This window comes from Mixophyes fleayi, chromosome 2 (assembly GCF_038048845.1).
Source record: "Mixophyes fleayi isolate aMixFle1 chromosome 2, aMixFle1.hap1, whole genome shotgun sequence".
Taxonomy (NCBI): Eukaryota; Metazoa; Chordata; class Amphibia; order Anura; family Limnodynastidae; genus Mixophyes; species Mixophyes fleayi.
In genome coordinates, this window is record NC_134403.1 from 157,312,829 (window position 1) to 157,338,450 (window position 25,622).

Here is a 25,622-nt window from a genome sequence, read left to right on the forward strand (position 1 = left end):
CTATATGTGTCTCCCACTTTTTAAGGGACCAAAAGTAATGGCACAATCGACTCAAAAGCTATTTCATGGACATGTTTGGGCTATTCCCTTGTTATTTCATCATGAATTAAGCAGGTAAAAGGTCTGGAGTTGATTCTATGTGTGACATTTGCATTTGGAATCTGTTGCTGTCAACTCTCAATATGAGATCCAAAGAGCTGTCACTATCAGTGAAGAAAGCCATCAGTAGGCTGAAAAATCAAAACAAACCAATCAGAGATATAGCAAAAACATTAGTTGTGGCCAAATCAACTGTTTGGAACATTCTTAAAAAGAAAGAATGCACCGGAGAGCTCAGCAACACCAAAAGACCCGGAAGACCACGGAAAACAACTGTGGTGGATGACAGAAGAATTTTTTCCCTGGTGAAGAAAAACCCCTTCACAACAGTTGGCCAAATCAAGAACACTCTCCAGGAGGTAGGTGTATATGTGTCAAAGTCAACAATCAAGAGAAGACTTCACAAGAGTGAATATAGAGGGTTCATCACAAGATGTAAACCATTTGGGAGCCCCAAAAACAGGAAGACCAGATTAGAGTTTGGCAAACAACATCTAAAAAAGCCATTACAGTTCTGGAACAACATCCTATGGGCAGATGAGACAAAGATCAACTTGTACCAGAGTGATGGGAAGAGAACAGTATAGAGAAGGAAAAGAACTGCTCATGATCCAAAACATACCACCTCATCAGTGAAGCATGGTGGTGGTAGTGTCATGGCGTGGGCATGTATGGCTGCCAATGGAACTGGTACCCTTGTATTTATTGATGATGTGACTGCTGACAAAAGCAGCAGGATGAATTCTGAAGTGTTTCGGGCAATATTATCTGCTCATATTCAGTCAAATGTTTCAGAACTCATTGGACAGCGCTTCACAGTGCAGATGGACAATGACCCGAAGCCTACTGCAAAAGCAACCAAAGAGTTTTTTAAGGCTAACAAGTGGAAGGGTATGCAATGGCCAAGTCAATCACATGACCTGAATCCGATTGAGCATGCATTTCACTTGATGAAGACCAAACTAAAGGGAAAATGCCCCATAAACAAGCAGGAACTGAAGACATTTGCAGTAGAGGCCTTGCAGAACATCACCAGGGATGAAACCCAGCGTCTGGATGTCTATGCGTTCCAAACTTCAGGCTGTAATTAACTGCAAAGGATTTGCAACAAAGTATTACAAAGTTTAAGTTTGATGTAGGATTGTTTAGTTTGTCCCATTACTTTTGGTCCCTTAAAAAGTGGGAGGCACATATAGAAACCGTTGTAATTTCTACACCGTTCACTTGATTTGGATGTAAATTCCCTCAAATTAAAGCTGAAGGTCTGCAATTAAAGCACATCTTGTTAGTTTCATTTCAAATCCATTGTGGTGGTGTATAGAGCCCAAAATATGAGAATTGTCGATGTCCCAATATTTATGGACTTGACTGTGTATGTATATATATATATATATATATATATATATATATATATATATATAGACATACACACATATATAATATTGTAGCAAGAGCACACTTTTGGTGAAACACATTCGTAGAACTTCTTGCCTTTTTACTTTGTTTTACTGTCAAGATTGTAAAGTACTTGGCATCATAAATATTCCATAGAGTTTACTGTGACCCTAAACACTAAATAAACAGAGACCAGGGGGTAAATGTATCAAGCTGAGAGTTTTCGGGCGGGTTTGAAAAACCAATCAGATTCTAGCTATCATTTATTTAGTACATTCTAGAAAATGATAGCTGCTAGAATCTGATTGGTTGCTATAGGCAACATCTCCACTTTTCAAACCCACCAGAGAACTTTCAGCTTGATACATCTATCAACCGGCTTTTCTAGCGTCTGTCATCCTAATAGTGAAACAGACAGGGTTTTATAACTGACACTCCTCCTGCAGCCCCAGCTTGATGGGCAGGTAACACTCCATATATATATATATATATATATATATATATATATATACATATACATATATATATATATATATATATATATATATATATCTCAAATTCAGACAGGCACTTAGGATAGTTTAATTGTGCCCGGAAACACAGATCTACAGATCTTTTCTGATCCCACCTGCAGTATGCATGTAGCCTCCCTCTTTCACAGGGCAGGCAGCATGTAATAGTACAGGAAACAGAGGAGACAGTCTGCCTCTGAAGTATACAGATCCAAATGGAAGAAGGTAAGTAACGGCTTCTTGTAATAAGGGTGGAGGCTGGGTAGTAATTTAATGGTGAGGGTGGGTAATAACCATTTAATAGTGGGGGAGAAATATTAATTTAATGTTGGGTTAATTTATTATAGAGTGAGGGCTATTTAATTTAATAGTTGGGTTATAGTAATAACTATTAATTTAAGGTGAATCGTAAAGCGCTACGGAATCTGTTGGCGCTATATAAATGTTGATGATGATGATGCTAATGAAGCTGGTGTGATGGCATTATTTATTTTATGCTAGTGTGTTTTGGGTCTTATTGATTTAACGTGGGACTGAGTTAAAAAAGCGCTAGTTATTAAATGTGAATACCAATTTTTGTAGTAATTTGGGCGGAAATAAGTTTAATTATTAAATGGGAATACTAATTAGTTACTATTGGGGCTGTTTGGAGGAACATAGGTGTATTTGTTAAATGTGCATACCTTTAAATTTAATATCAGAGCATGGTGGGGGAAGTAGGTCTACCTAATAATTCTGAATGCTATTTATTTAATGTCGGGGCTGATAGGGAGGAAATAGGTGTATTTATTAGATGTGAATACTATTAATTTAAAGTCGGGCTGGTAGGATGGAAATAGGTCTATTTATTAAATGTGGATGCTATTAACTCAATATTGGGGCTGGTAGGAAGGAATTAAGGTGTATTTATTAAATGTGAACACCAATAAATTAATATTGGGCTAGTTCTAGGGGAGGCATAAATATCAAATGTTGGTGCTATTAATTTAACGTCAGGGCTGGTTGGGGAATGGAGGCCTAAATGGGCTCACTCACTGCTAGACTATACATATTTTAGGTTTCTCCCATTTTACCAAACAGGGCCACAGCATTTCAGGATCCAGGCAAACAGCAACTTAGCGTAAGAGACCAACAGCCACAGGTAGTGGAAACTGCAACAACAGGTAGGAGAGCGCAGCATCGTCTGCCAACTGTCCTGAATCTGGTGAGAGAGCCCTTATTTTGTGTGACTTTCCTGCTCAGTCAGGACTTTGTCTTGACTGCAATGATATCTGGAATATTTGGTCCGCTTCACACTGTACTGCTTGTTAAGGTCAAGCAACATGCACTACAGTTAGATGCAAGCAGCTCACCCTTAATAAGCAGTACTGCATGAAGCAGGACCAACTATCCTTGCAGTGGGAACAAAGTCCTGACTGAGCGGGATAGTCACATAAAATTTAGAGTGCCCCAACAGAATCAGGACAGTTGACTACCATTGCCTGTGTATTTGAAGGGGATGGGAAGAGATGGAGTGCAGCCTAGCACCATCTCAAATGATAGCCACACCCCTTTCATACACGCAGAGAGGAATGGAACCCCCGCCTATAGAAATCCTGCTTTTGCCCCTGAAATTAGACACCTGGAATTTGGTGTCTGAGGATATTCAATGTAGTCTGCGCACCCACCCCTTTCAATGCTTGTTCCTGCAAGCACCAGTATGCTCCTGCTGGCAGGTGTTGCTCATGGACAACAGGCAGTATGTCAGTAAAATGGTCACCATCATTTATTTATATAGCGCCACTTATTCTGCAGGGCTGTACAGAGTACTCATTCACATCAGTCCCGGCCCCATTGGAGCTTACAATATAAATTCCCTGCTATAGACACAGTCACACAGGCAGACAGACAGACAGAGAGAGAGAGACAAGGGTCAATTTTGATAGCAGCCAATTAACCTACTAGTATGTTTTTGGAGTGTGGGAGGAAATCGGAGCACCCGGAGGAAACCCACGCAAACACAGGGAGAACATACAAACTCCACACAGATAAGGCCATGGTTGGGAATCGAACTCATGACCCCAGTGCTGTGAGGCAGAAGTGCTAAACACTAGGTCATTGTGCTGCCCATGAGTGAGAATGGTCCAGCTATGTCTGCCACAAAGTCCTCAAGCATGTGGAAGATGTCGGAGGACCAACTGGATAGATCCAAAGCTGGACATCAGGTAAGTAGCCTTTATGGGGCAGATTATGCTCCTAATATTATCCTTTAAACCTAACACCTACAGGGCTAACATTACACAATCCTAAATCTGACCCTATCCTAAACATAAATGGGTTCTTAGCCCTAAATCAAACACTACCCAAAACCTGAAATCTAGTATTAACAGAATTAAATCCTAACTGTAAACATATCCTTAGTAATGTGCCTCCATAAATTCTATAAGTGGAAAAAAACAACACGACTTTTATTTGTACCAGAGCAATCTTAAACATTATTTTATTCTAGTTTTTATTTTAGTTCTCTTAAGGAAACTTAAACCTGCATCACTACCTAGCAAAGTATTTCCCAAGGAGTTAGTGCAGTTTTAAGTTTCAATAAAGTGCAGCTTTTGATTGGTCCCCCTGCACACATCTCCCCCCTCCATCGTTATTTAATGTTGGTTAACAAAATTTCCTACATTCCTAGGATGCAGCGTTAATACACTCTACATTAGTACACAATTGCAAGTTCCCTCTCGTGTCATGTCCTTATGCGGTCTTTGCCCACAGCTAGAGATGAGCAAGATTTTCACAACTATTCTGCGTATTTAACTCAATCAGCCCTTAATTTGGCCTTAAAGTTTCCTCACAGAATTTCCTACTTCTACCCCAACCACACCAGAATGCAGCATAAATTGGCACCATAATTGTCCCAGTTGTATTTATAACCTTTACTTTCTGGGAAATCCAGAATATACAAATACAGTGCAGAACGACCATTCCGCAAAGCAAAAGTGGAACATGGCAAAAGGTCATTGAAAAATTAATGCTTGGATATAGAATATTTCATTTTGTACATGGTGCTAAATAATGTGCAATGGAATATTATGAAGCAGTAAATGGGCATATAGACATGTAATACGAACACAAAATCTATCAAATTGTAGAACTCAGAACATCCACTGTAAGTCATAAATATTTATAGGAACCAAACTATAACTATAATGTATTTATAACATACCTGAGGCCCTCCTAAAGCCAAGCGATAACATGCTAGTTTTCCAGGTCCTCTGCCCTTCTCTGAAAATAGAATAGTGGGGACCTCTGCTCTGCTGAGTGCAGAACAGGAGTCTCGGGGTGAGTGGGAGCCTTGCATTGGAGGGGGGGGGGGGAGGCATTGCATGCCCCACCTCCCTCATCTCCAGATTTCGTTGCAGCTGCACCCCCCACAGTTCTGTCACTGATATTACTGGTGGATATATATGCACAGTATTCTGGAAACTTCCCTTTAAACCAATACATTCAGCAAAATGAGAACTGCAGAATCAGAACTTGAAGATGGTATCACTAATTATGCACCCCTGCCATATCCACCACAAAATTAGATTCAAGTAAAGTTTTGCCAGAACTGTGCTCATCTCTAATTTTAACAACAATAACATATTGAACACACTTAACATTAATGGCAAAAATTGAGTCTCTAAGTTAACTTCAGGCAAATCACTAAAGAGCATCTGTGCTGTAGGTTAATGGATAATTAAAGGAAAGAAAACATTGAGAAGTAATTAGAAAAAATCTAATCTATCTAGCAGCTTGCAATGGGTATTTAATTTAGATAGCATTGCCCCCTAGTTTCCAAGTCCCAAAGTATTTTTGAAAGGAGTTTGCTCATATTACACACAGTTATTAAACATGAAAAATGTTAGTACAAATACATGTCACTTCAGGTATCACAAAGCTACAAATATAACTATTGTAAGACATGTTATTAAGAACAAAATATTATATATGTTGTTTCAAATAGATAGCATAAAATTTCCATCTCACAGCTATTTCTGTAGACAGTAAGCTGAGTGCATCTTATGTGAGGCAGCTTACTAAGAGCTACGGGCTGACATGTTCAGGCAAGCTGATTGCCTGTGCAAAGAAGTCACACTCTGAAAGAGAGATGTTAAAAGGCAAATCATGTGTTTTTTCCCCATCAAACAAACTATTCCATGTCCGTGACCTAAAGAATGCATGACTGCAATATAGCAATTTCACACATTGCAGTGTTGGAAAGCTTATAGCAAGTGCCAATAACATCACATACACATTTCTGAACATATCAAGTTGGGAATTGTGTCCTATTCATGACTGATGTGTTATGTGTTGGAAGGGATGAATCAAGTTACTGAAAAAGCAATATATAAAAAGTAGAAAAGGATAATATTTTATATATTTTTTTAAATTAAGTTTAGCCAGTGTGCACATGAAAACACCATAGTTTTGCATATCAATGATCCTCCCAGCACATGTCACCCTGCATGCCCACTCTCAACACTCAGGAGCATTCATCGCAATCTACAAGTGTGTTTCAATGTGCGGAGAAGTGGAAACATATTTAAGAGGTGCACTGTAAAGATCACATCAAAGTTTAGCAACCTACTTCTTTAGTATACCACCCATTTAAATTAAATAAGGATTTCTGTTTTTATCCTAAAACACTACAAGGTTTAGATTTATTTATGGATACAAATAATAAAAATTCAGTAAAAAGTTTGTGCAAATGAACAGTTCAGTAGCGGACTGGCCTGCTGGGGAGCCAGGCTATCCATCGGTAGGCGCCGCCGGGTTGTAGCCCCGCCCCCTCCATTCTTAGAGCGGAGCTACCCAAACAGATGTCTCCCGACTTCCGACAGTGACACTTCTGTTCAACATACTACCGCGCAGGTGCAGAGAGCCGCTTCTGGGCTCTCTGCACTTGTGCAGTAGTGTGTCTTTCACTTTAAGCAGGGGAATAGTAGAGACACCCATGGAGGAGGAGTTCTGGATATTCAGCCACCCAGAGGAGCATCAAGGAAGGACGCAGGAGCTTTGCACAGGTTAGTAAGTACGTACACAGCCAGCCTGTCATTTTAACAGAGATTGATGAGGCATGAGTGTGAGGGGGAGGGGGGGGGGGCAAAGCCAGCATGGCACAGTGTGGAGGGGGGGGGGGGGAGACAAAGCCAGCGTGGCAGAGTGTGGAGGGGGGGCCAAAGGCAGCATGGCAGAGTGTTGAGGGGGGGTCAAAGCAGCATGGTAGAGTGTTGAGGGGGGGCCAAAGCAGCATGGCACAGGGTGAAGGGGGCACAAGCAGCACAGCACAGTGTTATAAAGAGGGGCCAGGAGAAGAGGGAAGCAAAATCAGCATGGAGGGTGCAGTGTGATTATAAGGGGGCACAGTATGGTGATGAAGGGGCATAGTAATGCGTGTGTGATGGCACAGCAGGCTTGTGGCAATGTAATGTGTGTGGTAGGTGGTGGCTAACTAATGGGTGCTATTATGTTTGTGGGGTGATGGTGGGGCAATTTCATTTTATAGTGGGGACTATTAATTTAAGATGGGGTGGTTTGGGGGCTATTAATTGAATGTGGGGCTGAGTTTGAGGAGCATGAGGTCTATTTATTAAATGTGAATATGAATTATTTAATGGTAGTGACGGTTGCGGGAAATAGGTATATTTATTATTTATACCTTTGTATGATTTAAGACAATTTCAATGTGATTTGGAAGTAAACTCTGCTTGACCATAATTGTTTTTGCATTTCTATGTTTTTCAATTGATTACTAATTATCTAAAATAATTGAGCCAATCTAGCAAAACAGATGTCAAATTTGGAAGCAGCACCATTAAGTTACCGCAATATCACTCAATTATGATTGCCAATAAAATGAGTATTTACCAATATAATCTATGGGTTTTTATAGCTTGAATTGGGAACTTTCTAGGCAGTTGTTTGTAGGGTTGTAGATTATGTAGAACTAGCAGCCCAGTCTGTGTTATTGTTTTTAATTTTCTCTACTTTCATTCACAGTGTGCTGGGGCGGAATGCGGGCAGTTATGCTAGATGCGTGTGTTAAGGCAGCCATGCGTTTCGAGACCTATTACCTCAGCCAGTCAAAGAAACTCCCTCTCGAAAATGCAGTACTGGCACATTTCACTGATTGATTAGTTGAGTGCCTGGTGTGGTAAAGTGCAGTCCTTAAATGAATATTATTGCTGTGATGACATCCCATATAATGTGAGTGTTGCTCTTGTTCATTTTAATAAAAAAAAAACACCATTTGATCCATTGGAGTGCTTCATCCAGTGCCTTCCAATTGTGTACCTGTAATGTACACCTGCAGATGCTACAGATGATTATACAACAGGTGAACTGAATGGTCTTCTGTCTTTTGTAAACCATAACTTATTGCACTTCTCTTAATTATTTATTAACAGATATATGCATTGTCTCTTTGGGTACTACTTTGATTTGGGTTGGGTACGCTTTACCGATGTCCACTACTTCGACATAGAAAACCCCTACAGAGAAAATCCGAAGTTATGAAAAATCGATTGGAAAATAAACAGACTTATCTTCAACCCGACGCTGGAGATCTCCGATGGGAGCACCATGCTGTCAGCAAGTGATTCTGATTGGAGAAGTGTTCGGCACTGCAGGCTGACGTCGTTGCTACGTCTGTCAATAGAAATTTAAAGCGGTAATGTCGGGTTAAGTGCCGCTTTCAATTTCTATTGACCGTCATAACGATGACGTCAGCCTGCAGTGCCGAACACTTATCCAATCAGAATCACTTGCGGTCAGCATGGTGCTCCCATCAGAGATCTCCAGCGTCAGGTTGAAGGTAAGTCTTATTATTTTCCAATAGATTTTTCATAATTTCGGATTTTCTTTGTAGGGCTTCTCCATGTCGGAATAGTGGTAATCATAAAAACGATTACCACCGCTTTGATTTATTGTAGCCTTTATTGTCAAAGCATACATTATCTTCTTGATAGTTTTATTCATGTCAAGTCATCATCCTCTATAAAGTAAGTGAGTGACTAGTGATATTGACAAGTTAAAAAAAAAAGAGCGTTTTTTGCACTAGTTGTTGCATTGTAAAAAAAAATAATACACAAGCAAAGAGAACAATTTATTACTTGAGTATTTGTACAACTGTATACCAAACAACATTAATGACAAGTGCAGAAAGAAAATAGGGTTTTCTGTGCCAGTAAATATATCAGTTCAGGTGATAATGTATTGTCTGGGTTTGTACACATAGGGGGGTATTCAATTGTTAGCATTAACGGGAAAAAATGAGCGCTTAAAAAATATTACCATTTATACGGTAATATTGCGCGTGAAAAGCGTTAATACGGTAGTTTACTCGCGGAATTTCAGCTCGCCGCTCAGGGAGCGGCGAGCTTAAATTTCACAAGTAATTACCGTATTAACGCTAAGATTTTTTGAGCGCTCGTTTTTCCCCGTTAACAATTGAATACCCCCTTTAGATAGTTAATGCTAATAACAAGTGGAGAAAAAATGGAGAACAAAAACACACACACACACACACCTATTGGATGGCAATAGATTGGGAATCATTGTAGAGCTAAGAAAGATATAAAATAAAATAAACATCAGAATATGCTGCTGCATACAATATGTGCACAAGGTGAAGATGAAGATTGGGTTAGTGGTAAAGACACTGATAAGTCACAGCTCTCATCACAAGTCACAACTACTAAACGTAGCATCCACTGATATGGTCCCCCAGAACAAACCAGAAAGGATGAGGGCCAGGGGCAGTATAAACTCCTTTTGTAAGGCCATAGACTTGTGACATTTGTTAATTCTTGCTTTACCTGACCTCCAGAGGTGCAAATAGTGCCACAAATTTGGAGCAAAATTTGTAGATCAATGTGCAAATTATTTATCGAATGACGAAACCCTGGCATTCAGTTAAACAAATTGATCAGTCCATTTCCATTGAAAACTGATGATAAATAGTCTAAAACATGACAACTCATGACATCTTACTAATTTTTACACTTTTTTAAAAATTATATGTATAAATGAGCTGTACAAAGTACAATGAAGAGTAAAGGTAAATAATTCAGATTATACATGAATGTTATAAGGATCACGCACACACACACACTTAAATGATCACTATTATATCTGAAATAAATAATATTACGTGTCTATAACAATTCCAACCAATATCTTTGGTGGGTTCAACAACCCAAAACATGATCTGTGGTGTCTGTCACAATCCAAAATCCTGATTTCTGGTGGCTACCAGAATGTAGAACTCCTTAAATCCCTAATCCCACTCATTTTATGACGTTTAGGGAAGTGATGTGGTTGCTTTAACATGTAGCATAATGGCATCAAGCACTATTCACCAATAAAGGCTATTTATACAACAGGTGTAAAGTAAACCACTGAACTTGCTAAAGTAATGAGTCCAGCTACCACTTTACACCTCAGTAGAGGTGAGGTATACAATGGTCTGTATTTTACCACTTTATACTTCCTACTAGCTTTCTACTATTGTCTGCAGTGAAGTGACAGTGGGAGTTTTGTCCCAAATTCTTGGTGACATAATATACAACACATATATAGTTTTATAAATGCCGATACATATTAAGTCAGTATTGCTTGGTAGTTTGTTTGGCAAAGAAAAGGATTATGGGAACCTCCTTTACGCACAATGGAGGACTCTTACCTTTACTGCATTACACAAATTAAGAGCTTGATTTAAATAAAAAATATTCACTTACTAATAATATATATAAATTCATAGTTCATTTGCAATTTATTTACTACCATACTAAAGATGCTAAAAAATAAACTCCCCCTCACCTCCTTCCACATAGCCAGCTTTAACCCTATATGTGTAAAGCAGTTTGGTCATGAAGTTGTTTTCACATAAGCAGTTTGGTCATGAAGTTGTTTTCACATAATCCTTAGATAGAGATAAACCCCTGTAGTTTCTGGGTCTGTGTGAAGAAGCTTATTCTAAGCAGGATGTCAGCATGTCGATTTCATCTTTTCAAAGAAGGACTATGTTCAGTGAAGCATGTTTTTATATGCAGTTAAGAGAAATAGTACTGAAAGATTTTTTTATGCAATCTGATTAAAATGTTAAAGTGACATTTTCTTTGAATCTATTGTTCTAGGTCATCAAATTATGTTTGAGTGTTTGAGACACAGCCTTTTTGAACAATTTTTTTTTTTTACCTTTAGACTACAGTGTATATTGACAGATTCTCTATTGCCCATAACACACATACCTGCTATCCCTACATCAGCAGTTTGAAATCCATGAATTTCATCAGCCTCAACGCCATCTGTAGATCCTGGTGGGATGACACACTGAAATTGTTGTTGTTCTCCATCTTCCACAAATGAGATTACACCTAACAAAAGCAGATACCAGATGTTGTATTAATAGTTATAATTGTGTTTTAGAGTTTAGACTTCTGTATAAATGAAACTTAGGTGTAGGCTATAATCCAATGTAAAGACACTGAAGAAAGATATTATCAATTCTCAACCAGAAGAAACAATTCTTATTCTTGAGTTTCACTATTTTCAATAATATATTATTTAATGTAGATTATATATAATCTTTCTTTCTTTTCTCACATATATTGTCGAAGATACTCAGGACTAGATTTACTAAGCTGCGGGTTTGAAAAAGTGGGGATGTTGCCTATAGCAAACAGATTCTAGCTTTCATTTATTTAGTACTTTCTACAAAATGACAGCTTAGAATTGGATTGGTTGCTATAGGCAACATCCCCACTTTTTCAAACCCGCAGCTTAGTAAATCTAGCCCTCAGACTCTTTGTAACGGACCACTCAATCTCAAAATTTAAATTTGCATATAAGAACCATAAAGGTAAAAAACAGTGGTCAGTGCAAATCTAACATTTTAATACAGCTCTGCCAAATAATAAAGTATTAACTCCGAAGGTCAAAAAGCTGAGACTGAGGACTAGATTTACTAAAAATTATGTTTGGCGGCAGTTTTAAGCCGTCGCACATCGCCTGCGATTTTGTGGACCAAAACTCCACATTTTCTTAAGGGCGATTTGAGGTTGGGATGTTAAATGGCTGGCAATGTGTGGAAGATTCAAAACAGCTGAACCACCATTGGTTAGGTCAAAACCGCCAACAAAACTGCCAGAAAAAAGACATTTTTTTTTTATACCTGCTTCTCATTGGATGTTTGAGCTATCTCGCCATTCAGAATATAAGAGAAGGCACCATTGACTTGGAATTATGTGGCCAATCACTATTTCAGGATTATGGGGACAAAATTAATTATGATTAACTTATTAATAACTTTAGTTTTCATTATATTAGCAGGGAATATTATTGTATTATTATATTATGGGGGTAATATGAATAATTATATTCATGGGCAGAAATATTTGACTGCCTATTGGGGCAATAATTATTTATTATAGTGGCAACACTTGTTATTTCATGATGGGGACACCATTTATACTGCACACGTCTCACCACAAGTGGCAGCATACACTTGCGCCCATGAGCATCCTGGCAGTTGTAGTGCCACATAGATCCAGTATGAACAGTGCCCCCATCATGAAATAATAAGTATTTCCCCCATCATAAATAATCAATGCATGCACTCATAATCTCCCACATTGACTACTGCAATTCCTCCTTACTGGACTAAGCTCCAAGCTCGACCCCTCTGCTCTGCCCATGATGTGTGCCTTTCATTCAACTTATTACCTGCTCCCATTTCAGATTACATAAATTTTTCAGACAGCACCCACCAGGCGCGGGCTGGGAGGTATCAGCCCGGGGGATGCACAGGTGGCCACATCACATGACATGCGATGCGGCCGCGTCCAATGACGCGGCCGCATCGCGAGTCATGTGATGCGGCCCCCTGTGCGCTGACGCGGCCGCATCGCGTCCGCCTGTAATATTAAAAATGTTTTTGCATCCATGGCCGGGGACGGGGGGAGGCGGCCCGGGTGCAGCCCCGACTGAGCGGCCCGGGTGCCCGCTGCCCCCTGGTCCAGCCCGCCCCTGGCACCCACTCTGTGGAATGCCCTCAGTTGCACAACAAGACTTAGGGGTATATTTACTAAACTGCGGGTTTGGAAAAAATCGAGATGTTGCTTATAGCAACCAATCAGATTTTAGCTTTCATTTATTTAGTGCATTCTACAAAATGACAGTTAGAATGTGACTGGCTGCTATAGACAACATCTCCACTTTTTCAAGCCCGCAGTTTAGTGAATATATCCCTTACCTTTTGCCTCCAAAATTTCAAGCAGTCTCTGAAAACTCATCTCTTGAGGCAAACTTCGTAACCTTCCTAGGCTTACATTTATTCCCCTTCTATATTCAAAAAACATCTGACCCCTGACTGAATCACATAGCCACACTAAGCTCTTTTTCCCATTGCTATCTGGCTGATCCAATATGCAATAAGTGCACTTAACCTTATCAAACGCCTATTTGCCAGGGTCCTCTTTCCTCGTGTTCTCCTTCTACTATTCCATCACCCTCTGTACCTCAAGGCCTGCTTCCCTAGCCCTGTTTTCTTGAGCCCTGGCCTACTTCAAGTTGGACATTACCATCACTCTCACTGACCCGTAAATAACTAGGTCTGCATTAACAAGTTATCTGTGTGTAATTTGTTTAATTTGCATGTCTGGTTTTCATATTATTTTGTTTTTCATATATTATGTAATGTGTTATGGATCCTTGCTGTATGTTTATTTTATACTACTGTAAATTTCCTCTACATCGCTGCGGACGTTTTGTGGCACCTTATAAAGAAAATATAATAAGAAAGATTGTAAGCTTGCAAGCAGGGACCTCTCACGTCTGTCCGTTAATACCTACCTATGTTAACAATACATATTAATAATCCTGCCCTTGCCCCTATGTATGAATCAACCAATAGACACAGTGCACTTCTGCAAAGCTGTCTCTCAAACTCCTGCCTGCTTACTAAGAGAAACACCTCACTCCAAACATAGCTATCTGCTGCAGAAGAAGCACAGTTATTTCATGTCAAGTGAAATTATTGCTCTTTAGATGCAGCAATAAACAGGAGACCAAATATACTCTAGAATAGTCTGAGGAGTGTCCTAGAGATTTATACCACTTTTCAATATCCTACTGTATATCAGTAGTACAATGGTGGATACAAAAATGTTGTCACTAATTTGCTAGATATGTACTCACTAATATGCAGGATCAGAGCTCAGACTGAAAATTCTATGCAAGTTTGCCTACTCTCCCATAGTGTCCAGGAGGCTCCCGAATTTCCTGGAACAACAGTTCCATCAATGTGCGATGCTGTAAAATCTCTCCATTGAATAGCACGCCCCTTCCCACGCTTGCCACCCGAGTTCCCTTTGGGACCTCCCAAATGGCAGGTAATGAAAGATCACAGATTTTCTGTAGTATATTTGTTTGCCTATTTTAAATGTTTGTTCTCTCTCGTACTTGCTCATCCAGCAGGGGCAGGATTCAAAACTATATAGCAGTGAAGGTATGTTGATGGGCATGGTTATTAATACAGTATATACTACATAAAGACAAAACATACTGAAAACATTCTCCCTGCATATATATTTCTCCCTTCATTAAAACTATCCATGTACAACCTACCTTTCACTTGAAATGATCTCAATTAAAGTTTAGTATTTCTTTAAAATGAATGCTTATATTAGAGATGGGCGGGTCCGGTTCTCCGAGAACCGAACCCACCCGAACTTTGGGTATCCGAGTACCGAGCTGAGCAGCTCGGTACTCTCCCGCCCATTCCGAATCCAAATCGAGGCCGAACGTCATTGTGACGTCGTCGGATCTCGGGGCTCGGTTCTCGCGATACTTCAACTTTATAAATACACGCCTCCACAGCAATCCATCGCCATTTGACAGAGGGAGAGAGCAGGGTGTAGTCATAGGCTAATTAGAGCAGGGACAGAGAATACAATATTGTTCTTGCAATTGCTCTAACCAAAATCTCTAGTGCAGAGAGGAGGATAGAGGTTTATTATTTTTTCTTCATATTTGGCACTCCCCAGCGCTTTTGGGGTGTCCCCCATAATTGTGCATAAATATTTCTGGCTGTCAAAAGTCATATCTGTCAGCAGTATCTACTAAATAATTTTTAGCACTCCTCAGTGCTTTTGGGGTGTCCTCCCTAATTGTGCATTAATATTTCTGGCTGTCAAAAGTCATATCTGTCAGCAGTATCTACTAAATAATTTTAAGCACTCCTCAGTGCTTTTGGGGTGTCCTCCCTAATTGTGCATTAATATTTCTGGCTGTCAAAAGTCATATCTGTCAGCAGTATCTACTAAATAATTTTTAGCACTCCTCAGTGCTTTTGGGGTGTCCTCCCTAATTGTGCATTAATATTTCTGGCTGTCAAAAGTCATATCTGTCAGCAGTATCTACTAAATAATTTTTAGCACTCCTCAGTGCTTTTGGGGTGTCCTCCCTAATTGTGCATTAATATTTCTGGCTGTCAAAAGTCATATCTGTCAGCAGTATCTACTAAATAATTTTTAGCACTCCCCAGTGGTTTGCGCTCAGAATGGATTCAAAGCAGTCCACATATGATCTGAATGAGCAACCAGGTTCTGTCACCAGTCCTGATGTTAGTGTTCCCAGTACGTCATCTGGCCAAGGCGATGTCAAACAACAGAGTGTTTTCAAATTAGTGCAAAAAACAAAAACCAAAAAAAAATTTACTGTATTGAAGCGAAAAAGAAGTGTAACTGAGCAAAAGTTAAGTGACGATAAAAAAAAAATTGCAAGCATGCCATTCTACACACGCAGTGGCAAAGAGAGAATGAGGCCTTCACCTTTGGCTATTAGTGGCAGATACCAAAAAGTTACCCAGCCTACAATTGGTGCACAACTACTGTTACGCGTCAAAGCCGAGCTGCAAGATAACAGTGAGGCATTACAGGAGAATATTTGCTCTGATTCACAAATGACAACAATCCCTGTGGAGAGTCCATCCAACAGTGGGATGTCTAATCGTGAGCATTCTGCTTATGTGTGCCTTAATAGCCCGAGTGTAGCCGGTGATACCCAAATTGAGGATGCCACTTTGGAATTAGAAGAGGATGAGGGGGAGATTTGTGTAGGCGACGAGGGCGCTAATGATGATGTTGATGATTATGATGCAGACAGATACCAAATTGCCTTTCTCAATTTCTATTTATATTCTAGATTATATAACGGCTGAATAGTTTTCTATTTTACTCCTAGTGGAGAGAGGATCTGATGCAGACAGATACCAAACTGCCTTTGTCCATTTCAATTTATATTGTACAGTATATAACGGCTGAATTTATTAGTATTTTATACAAGTGGAGGGGGGCCTAGAGAGACAGAAACCAAACTGGCTTTCTCCATGTCAATTAATATTGTACAGTCTATAACGGCTGGATTTTTTTGTATTTTATACAAGTGGAGGGGGGCCTAGAGAGACAGAAACCAAACTGTCTTTCTCCATGTCAATTAATATTGTACAGTCTATAATGGCTGAATTTTTCAGTATTTTATACAAGTGGAGGGGGGCCTAGAGAGACAGAAACCAAACTGGCTTTCTCCATGTCAATTAATATTGTACAGTCTATAATGGCTGAATTTTTTGGTATTTTATACAAGTGGAGGGGGGCCTTGAGAGACAGAAACCAAACTGGCTTTTTCCATTTCTTTACATATTTAACTATAAGTGTAGGGTGTAATATATATTCAAAGACGATGGCTGCATTGCCAATATGCATAGATGGAGAGGAAGACAATCTGTTTTGTGTGTAGAATAGGCCTACCAACGAAGAATTAAACTGTTTTTTTGGATGATTTATTACCTCAACAATTAGATTACTTGTCTCTAAAACAGTTGGAGCACTAAATTGGGTTAATTTAGGCCCAAAAACATGGATTTTCCAAAAAAATAGCAAAACAAAACCAAACAAAACCAAAACCAAAACCAAAACACGCAATGGCAGTTTTGCAAAACCAAAACCAAAACACGACGGTAATCCAGATCCAAAACCGAATCCAAAACCAAAACACAGGGGTCAGTGACCATCTCTAGCTTATATAAAGTGATAAAAAAACATTCTTGACACCAGCATCCCACTTATCATTTGTTTTATCTCAGCATGATAACCTACTCGTAAACTCATCCTTCTGCATTATATGCTTTCATTGGAAAGGTCCTTTTCTATTATCTTTCAGCATTCAATTCCATAATGTTTAGGTAAAGCTTTATGATGTACAGTATGTACAGTAGTATGGGATGTGTACTGAGCATATTGTTATATAAAAAACTGGTGACTATGTCATTAAAGTATGATGGTAGCTACCATAGGTATCATTTTGAAAATGTACTCTTTATTTATAAATGTCACATGACAACAATCTATTTTTTAATTGAGCTATTACTTTGCAATGTGTAACCCACCACGATATAATGTCTTAAAATTCATCAAAATGACAAACATTTAATTTTAGAGTAACACGCAATAATGCCAACTTTTGTAATGTTGTTATCCCTGCAGTAAGCTTTCTGAGGGTATAAATAATAGCTAATACTTGTCAAAATAATTGATATCATACTTGTACAAGATCTTATTACCTGGGAACAAACCATGTTTCAATGGAGATATACTCAAAGTATAGGGAGATGATGTTCCAGGTTTAACCGTTAATGTTTGGGGTCCACCAACAAATGGAATGTCTGACACCACCTTTAAATGAGGAGATACAATATAATCATTAGTAAAAATAAACAGCTGGTATTAAATATCATATTTAGTTAAATATGAACACATTCTAATGGTGCCAGAGACAAGCAGGGAGAATAACTGGTGCTTAGAAGGGGATCTTAGGAGTTGGAAATAACACCATCAGTTTTACTCAAGATGCTTAATTCATGGTACTGTAAGAACTGTTTGTGTTGCACAAAATAGAATAAAAAAAAATGAAACAAGTTAATAGCATAAATAAATGATAAAACAGGAAAATACATGTCGTATAAAACGTCCTATAAACCATAAAGAAAATTTAGAAAATAAATGCTTTTCGGTAAAAAACATTGAATAAGTAGGAGTATAGCAGGGATAGACAGGGCCTGATTACCCAATAGGCTGACATGCCTGCAGCCTAAAACGCAAGGCTTTGGGGCGCGCAAATTTTTTGGAATGCAAAATTGTGATAGGGAGAGATTACAAACTGAAATTAATGTTAAAATGCAACAGAATAATTGTTCTCCAAAGTACAAATGAAACATGAAGGAAAAATGTAGTAAGGGTTTAATCTTGACGTATTCCCATGTTAAAGGCTGAAGACAAAGAGTCACCCTTTGCCGGGCACTTGAGGATAACAAGGACAGTGACAGTCGCATGCTTGACTGGCCCCTCCACATCTTCACCCTCAGTAGTGCTTGGTCATTCCTCCGTTCTGCAATACAGTTTTATACAGTTCTAAATTTTAATAAAAACAAAATTGAGTGACAAAGATTTGCCGTGACCATCCTAATATGTTAAGTGGAGCCGAGTTTCAAAAAGATAGGAAAATAAACATTGGTGGATGGGGTGAGCTGTATTTTAAATTAAGCGTGAGTTTATTTTTTACCTCCCGCATATTAGCCTGGCATGGAAGAAAGGGGGCGCTATATATATTAGCTTAGGGCGGCCTGGACCCTTAATCCTTCCCTGCGGACATGGCATACACAGAGGTGCGTTTAAATGTAATAAAGTATATTTTAGGCATTATGCTCCAAATAACAAGAAAACCCTTATCCTCAAAACCCTAAGTGCTAAGAATTCCAGATAATAGATTCCACACCTGTATCCAGCTTTCACAAATATTAAGCTAACATAAAGTATAAGTAATTTAAGACTATGGAAACAAAAATAATAAACTTTGTGCAAGAAAATTGTTTTCAAAAATGGCACTACAAAATGCTTGAAGTGTGCTCTACATTTCGTGACAGATGCACCAGGGAAGTGATTGATGGGAGGTATATATGTCCCAGGATTCTGTCGTACGTGTTTTAAAACTCCAGGGAGTTTGTATGTGTTTGGTTAAATAGTTCCTTTAAATAGCTTTTCGGCTGCAGGAAGAGCTGATGTAGGGAACCTGAGGTTATGAATGGAGAGCGAAGGGTGGGCTCCAATCATTAGGCCCATTTTGGGTATTCCAACTTGCCAGGCACTTGCTGGCCTATTAGGAATTGCACATGTAAGATGTAGTTGGATGGCTGTGAGGCTGTTACCTCAGTCTCTCACTGCCTGGGGAACAGGTCAGAGGCCTGTTGAGAGACACTGCTATTGTTTACCTGTGAGTTCTGTTAATTTCTATATGTGGGACATTAGGTCCTTCCCCTAGTGAGGGATTTCTTAACTATATTAGTTAGAGCCAGATAGGCTAGAAATTATGCTATGTTTTTAATTTATTTTATGCTGCTAAATAAAACTAGTTACACTACTTGTACCAAGGCCCTGGACTGGTATGCTATCAATTGGTTGCAGCATGAAGAAGTGCTCCCGTTTACTCTGGTAGACGGCACCCATAACTAAGGATGAGCGGGCTCGGATTTCTTTAATCCGAGCCCACCCGAACAGTGCGGATCCGACGGGATCCGAGCACTGTTCGGGTATTTCCGGCGCCAAAAAAAATGAAACTGAGGCTCTGACGTCCGAGTCTCGCGTCGGATCTTGCGAGACTCGGATTGCATAAATTCCCCGCTCGCGCCCGGCATCTTCAGTCAGGCTCAGATCATTGAAGAGGGAGGTTATAGGTTTAGTGGTGCTCCGTCCTGAGTCCTGTGTCCTGTCACTCTGTCCTGCTTAATATCCAGTGGTTACTTGGTCCTGTGCTCTGTCCTGCTGAGTGCAGTGGTGCTTTTGTCCTGTGCTCTGTCCTGCTGAATCCAGTGGTGCTGTGTCCTGTGCTCTGTCCTGCTGAGTCCAGTGGTGCTGCCTGTGTCCTGTGCTCTGTTCTGCTAAGGGCATTGTCATTTATAAAATATTCAAAAGTTATAAAAAATATTTTTTTTTTATAAAAAACGTATACAAAAATAATTAAAAAAAATCATAAAAAAATAATTGAAAAAAAGATAAAAAAATTAGTTAAAAAATACTAGGTACTGCTATTTCAAAGTCAAACTACGTTCACTGTTGCTGCTGTACCAAAAAATAATAGGTACTGCTATTTACTATTTATTTATTTATTTACTGTTCATTATTTCTGTAGTTCCAAAAAATAGGAACTGCCAGTTCTATTACTACGCTCATTGTTTGTGTAGTTCCCAAAAAATAGGAACTGCCAGTTCTATTACTACGGTCATTGTTTGTGTAGTTCCAAAAATTAGGAACTGCCAGTTCTATTACTACGGTCATTGTTTGTGTAGTTCCCAAAAAATAGGAACTGCCAGTTCTATTACTACGTTCATTCTTTCTGTAGTTTCAAAAAATAGGAACTGCCAGTTCTATTACTACGGTCATTGTTTGTGTAGTTCCAAAAATAGGAACTGCCAGTTCTATTACTACGGTCATTGTTTCTGTAGTTCCAAAAAAGGGGAACTGCCATTTCTATTACTACGTTCTTTGTTTCTGTAGTTCCAAAAAAGGGGAACTGCCATTTCTATTACTATGTTCTTTGTTTTTATAGTTCCAAAAAAGAGGAACTGCCATTTCTATTACTACGTTCTTTGTTTCTGTAGTTCCAAAAAAGGGGAAATGCCATTTTTAATACTATGTTCTTTGTTTTTATCTGTGCAGTGGAATTCAGAACTGTTGAGGGTGATATATTGTGGCCCCGGTACCAAATTGGGTACCGGGGCCACTCCACTACGCAGTCCAGATAGATGTGTATCAGATATTAAACTACATTCAGTGTTGGGGCCAAATCCAAAATTAATGAAAATGACCTGTCATCGTCAAAAACAAGAAGTATTGACGCGCTCGAACTACACCCTGTATATGCTGCAGAGGATGTAGGAGCAGGCAGCTGTGCAGTGGAATTCAGACCCGTTGAGGATGATTTATTGTGGCCCCGGTACCAAATTGGGTACCGGGCTCACTCCACTACGCAGTCCAGATAGATGCGTATCAGATATTAAACTACATTCAGTGTTGGGGGCAAATCCAAAGTTAACTACGCAGTCCAGAAAGCTACCTCGGTGCAACGTTTTGGACTAAAAAGAATATTGTGAGGTGTGAGGTGTTCAGAATAGACTGGAAATTAGTGGAAATGATTGTTATTGAATGTTATTGAGGTTAATAATAGCGTAGGAGTGTAAAAAAACAAAAAAAAAATGGATATTAGCGCTTTTTATGCTTTTTTAAAAATAAATCAGAACCCAAAACCCTAAATCAGAACCAAAACCTTTCGTCAGGTGTTTTGGCAAAACAAATCAGAACCCAAAACCTCAAGCTAATCAGAACTCAAAAAGTGCCCGGTGTACACCCCTACCCATAACCTGATCATTGAATAACATATCTAGTAACCTGTAGTATCCCTAACACATGCAGAAGTGGTCTTTTGGTTTGACTAAGTAGCTTAGCGTACAATTTAGCACTAAACATGGAGGGCTAAAAGAGGCAGGTGTTCTGCAATTAACCAAGGGGGATTGCAAATGGGCAGAAAAAATGATTATTGTCAACCCACATTTTCAGTTGTGCCTAATTAAAATCTGTTCAATGTCAATCAGACATGACAAACTAACCCACACATATAGTAACATTGAATGTGGCCAAATCAACCAAACAAACCAGTTTGAGAAAAACAAATATTTGAATGGCTGCTTTGGGTTACTACACAAAATGGTGATGAAAATTAATGACTATAATAAATCAATGGCCATTTTCTTTAGTTTGATTTGTACAAAAATGTAACACAACCCTATTAAGATTTAAGCAAACAAGAGTGCCTTTATAAGCAAACAAGATACAAACTGTGAGATAAAAACATACAAGAAAGAGATAACAGAAAATAGTTGAACTTTTTAAACTCCAGTATCTGGAAAATATGTGAAATCTTACCTTAAAAGTCAATCTGTCGTTAGTATAATTGGGTACCATAAGGACTTTCTCAGTAATCTGTCTCACTTGGCAATCGATCACGATATGACCAAGTGCCAAGGGTTCTTGGCCAATGCCTTTGAGGCCAAATATATGTTCGGTACCATCTGTTTCATTTTGGAGCATTAATTTACCCTGTTAAAATGGGAAGGTGTTAAGCTTTTGGCTGTAAAGTTTTGCTTTTAATTTCAAAATTGCTTTCTACGACAATTAATTTATTGAGGAGAAAGAACTGAATTTTGGATGCTGTTCCTGCCTTGGTTTTATAATAATGAAATTAGTGAGATAAATTAAAACAACATCTTAGTATTTTTGAATATATTTGCAACCTTACGGAAAACACTGAGTTTTGAAAATAAAGCCTAATTAGGTTCTGCTTTTCTAGAAGTAGAAAAAAAAAAGAGATTTAGAGATAGCATCACCTATGGACTCCAGTTACATATATGGGAAATGACTGGAAAGCTCAGATTTAGTTTTACATTGTGCATGCTTTTGGGCTTTTTCAAATATAGTCTTTTATTTTGCTTTTCCTACATCTTATGAGCTATTAAAAAAACAATCAATTCATTCAGTTTTCAATTTTGGCAGAAATAATTTGTGGAATCTGCTTAACCTTGGTGTCCAATGTTTATAGCAAAATGTGCCAATATGCATAAATATTTCATGCTATAAGCAGCTGAACGATAGCAAATGTACTGCTGTATAACTTGATTATATTTTATAAATACAGAATGCTGAAATACTACATATTGCAAGCAAAGTCTGTTATCTTACCAGTAACATTGTATTATTTCATGGAAAATAACAAGGCAACTATATCACCTATCTGACTGCATTTGTATTTTTTTAATCTACCTTTTCTTTTTTTCTTGGCATTATCTGCTTAAATGAAAGTGGCTTTAGTAAGCAAATGTGGTCAAACAACCATTCGTGCCACATTCAGTAGTCAGCCCTCTTGTACTTGTAACATGTAATTAGATTGACCAATATATCCTCCTATGTATACCCCCCTCAACTCAGAAACCCATATTATTTGATTATTTTGAAAACCTCACTTATTTTGACTTTGCATAAAAAGGCTGACATGGGCACTGTGCAGCAAAAACCCACAATACAGATCATACCACACTAGACAAAGACCTACTGAGTCTTATGCCTGCCAAAAATATTTTGTGTATCTAGCAGTCAAATCACTACAAATGTTAAAATTAAATCATATTTTATGCATTACATTTTGCTATTACTATAGCTGGATCAAAGATAAAAAAAAACGTAAGGAAAATATAGATGTTAATTATGCTACCTATAGAGGCAGGAAATGTTTTTCTGCATGTTCCTTCTAAAGGTCAAAATACTTACAGTGCTCCAGCATTTAGTAAAAGGTTTAAACATCAAAGCATACTGTGCAGTTTCTCCTGCAGAGATATACAAAAATGGTGGACCATAGAAGAAATCTCCTTGAACAATGGCTTTCAGCTTCCAGTCTTGCTGAGTCATGTTACTCTAAAAAAAATAGGAGTCACTTTTGTTAATATTATTTCTTACTTTGTAAATTAGAAGCAATGTGAACATAGACATATCACAGCAATGTGTAATGATTTCCTTAGCACCAACCAAGATATACTTTAATTACCTTACATCTAGCTAATGATGTGGAACAGATCTACTGTTCTTCATTAACGGGTGCTTTAAAACATTACTGCACTATATTTGCTATTATACTCTAAAAGCCAATTCTCATTTTATGATTTGTATTATGATCTAAAATTCTTGTAAAATCAATCTAGTGTTCTTCCTGTAAAATGTTAATATCAAAACTCTGCATCTTAGACCAAAATTAAAATCTGGGTTACAGTAAATACTTTCTGGGTGTCTGAGTGAGAGCATATAAAGTAGAGATGCTCAGGCTCGGTTCCCCGAGAACCGAACACACCCGAACTTAGCAGATCCGAGTACCGTGCCGAGCCGGCTCGTTACTTTCGTGCGCTCTTGGAATTGAAAACAAGACAAAACGTCATTGTTACATTGTCGGATCTCGCGAGTTATGGATTCTATAAGTACCGCCCTCCACAGCGATCTCACAGCCATTTCACAGAGGGACACAGAAGGGGTAGCACAGTTTTTGGCAGTCTCTAGTGCAGTTGGGCATCGTCATAGGTAGTAGGGATGTGCACCGGCGACTTTTGAGGTCTCGTGTTTTGTGTTTTGGATCCGGATTTTCGTTATTTTTGAGGTTCGGATTTGTCTCGCAAAACACTTGACGAAAGGTCTCGGTTCGGATTTAAGGTTTTGGATTCGGATTTTTTTTGAAAAAAAACATAAAAAGTTTAAAAATCAAGTTTTTGGGCTTATTTTCACTCCTAGGCTATTATTAACCTCAATAACATTCAATAACAAGCATTTCCACTAATTTACAGTGTATTCTGAACACCTCACAATATAGTTATTAGTCCAAAACGTTGCAACAAGGTATCTTTCTGGACTGCGTAGAGGAGTGGGTCACCACAATATATTAAAAACCCTGAACATTTATGATTCGCACCAATAAATGTACCTGGACTGCGTAGAGGAGTGGGTCACCACAATATCTTAAAAACCCTGAACTTTTATGATTCGCACCAATAAATGTACCTGGACTGCGTAGAGGAGTGGGTCACCACAATATATATTAAAAACCCTGAACTTTTATGATTCGCACCAATAATTGTACCTGGACTGCGTAGAGGAGTGGGTCACCACAATATATTAAAAACCCTGAACTTTTATGATTCGCACCAATAAATGTACCTGGACTGCGTAGAGGAGTGGGTCACCACAATATCTTAAAAACCCCGAACTTTTATGAATCGCACCAATAAATGTACCTGGACTGCGTAGAGGAGTGGGTCACCACAATATCTTAAAAACCCTGAACTTTTATGAATCGCACCAATAAATGTACCTGGACTGCGTAGAGGAGTGGGTCACCACAATATCTTAAAAACCCCGAACTTTTATGAATCGCACCAATAATTGTACCTGGACTGCGTAGAGGAGTGGGTCACCACAATATATTAAAAACCCTGAACTTTTATGATTCGCACCAATAAATGTACCTGGACTGCGTAGAGGAGTGGGTCACCACAATATATATTAAAAACCCTGAACTTTTATGATTCGCACCAATAAATGTACCTGGACTGCGTAGAGGAGTGGGTCACCACAATATATATTAAAAACCCTGAACTTTTATGAATCGCACCAATAAATGTACCTGGACTGCGTAGAGGAGTGGGTCACCACAATATATATTAAAAACCCTGAACTTTTATGAATCGCACCAATAAATGTACCTGGACTGCGTAGAGGAGTGGGTCACCACAATATCTTAAAAACCCTGAACTTTTATGATTCGCACCAATAAATGTACCTGGACTGCGTAGAGGAGTGGGTCACCACAATATATATTAAAAACCCTGAACTTTTATGATTCGCACCAATAATTGTACCTGGACTGCGTAGAGGAGTGGGTCACCACAATATA

The 25,622-nt window shown here is 38.7% G+C and overlaps 1 protein-coding gene across 1 annotated transcript in view; it reads right to left on the reverse strand.

Annotated features, from left to right (window-relative positions):
* Nucleotides 1–25,622, reverse strand: part of CFAP47 (cilia and flagella associated protein 47) — a 402,255-nt gene that overhangs the window by 137,528 nt on the left and 239,105 nt on the right. The window contains exons 47-50 of the mRNA XM_075200313.1: nt 23,459–23,602; nt 22,061–22,234; nt 17,650–17,761; nt 11,279–11,404 (exon numbers count right to left, since the gene is read on the reverse strand). Of these exons, the coding sequence (XP_075056414.1) occupies nt 11,279–11,404; nt 17,650–17,761; nt 22,061–22,234; nt 23,459–23,602 (556 nt within the window). The remainder of the gene's footprint in view (nt 1–11,278; nt 11,405–17,649; nt 17,762–22,060; nt 22,235–23,458; nt 23,603–25,622) is intronic.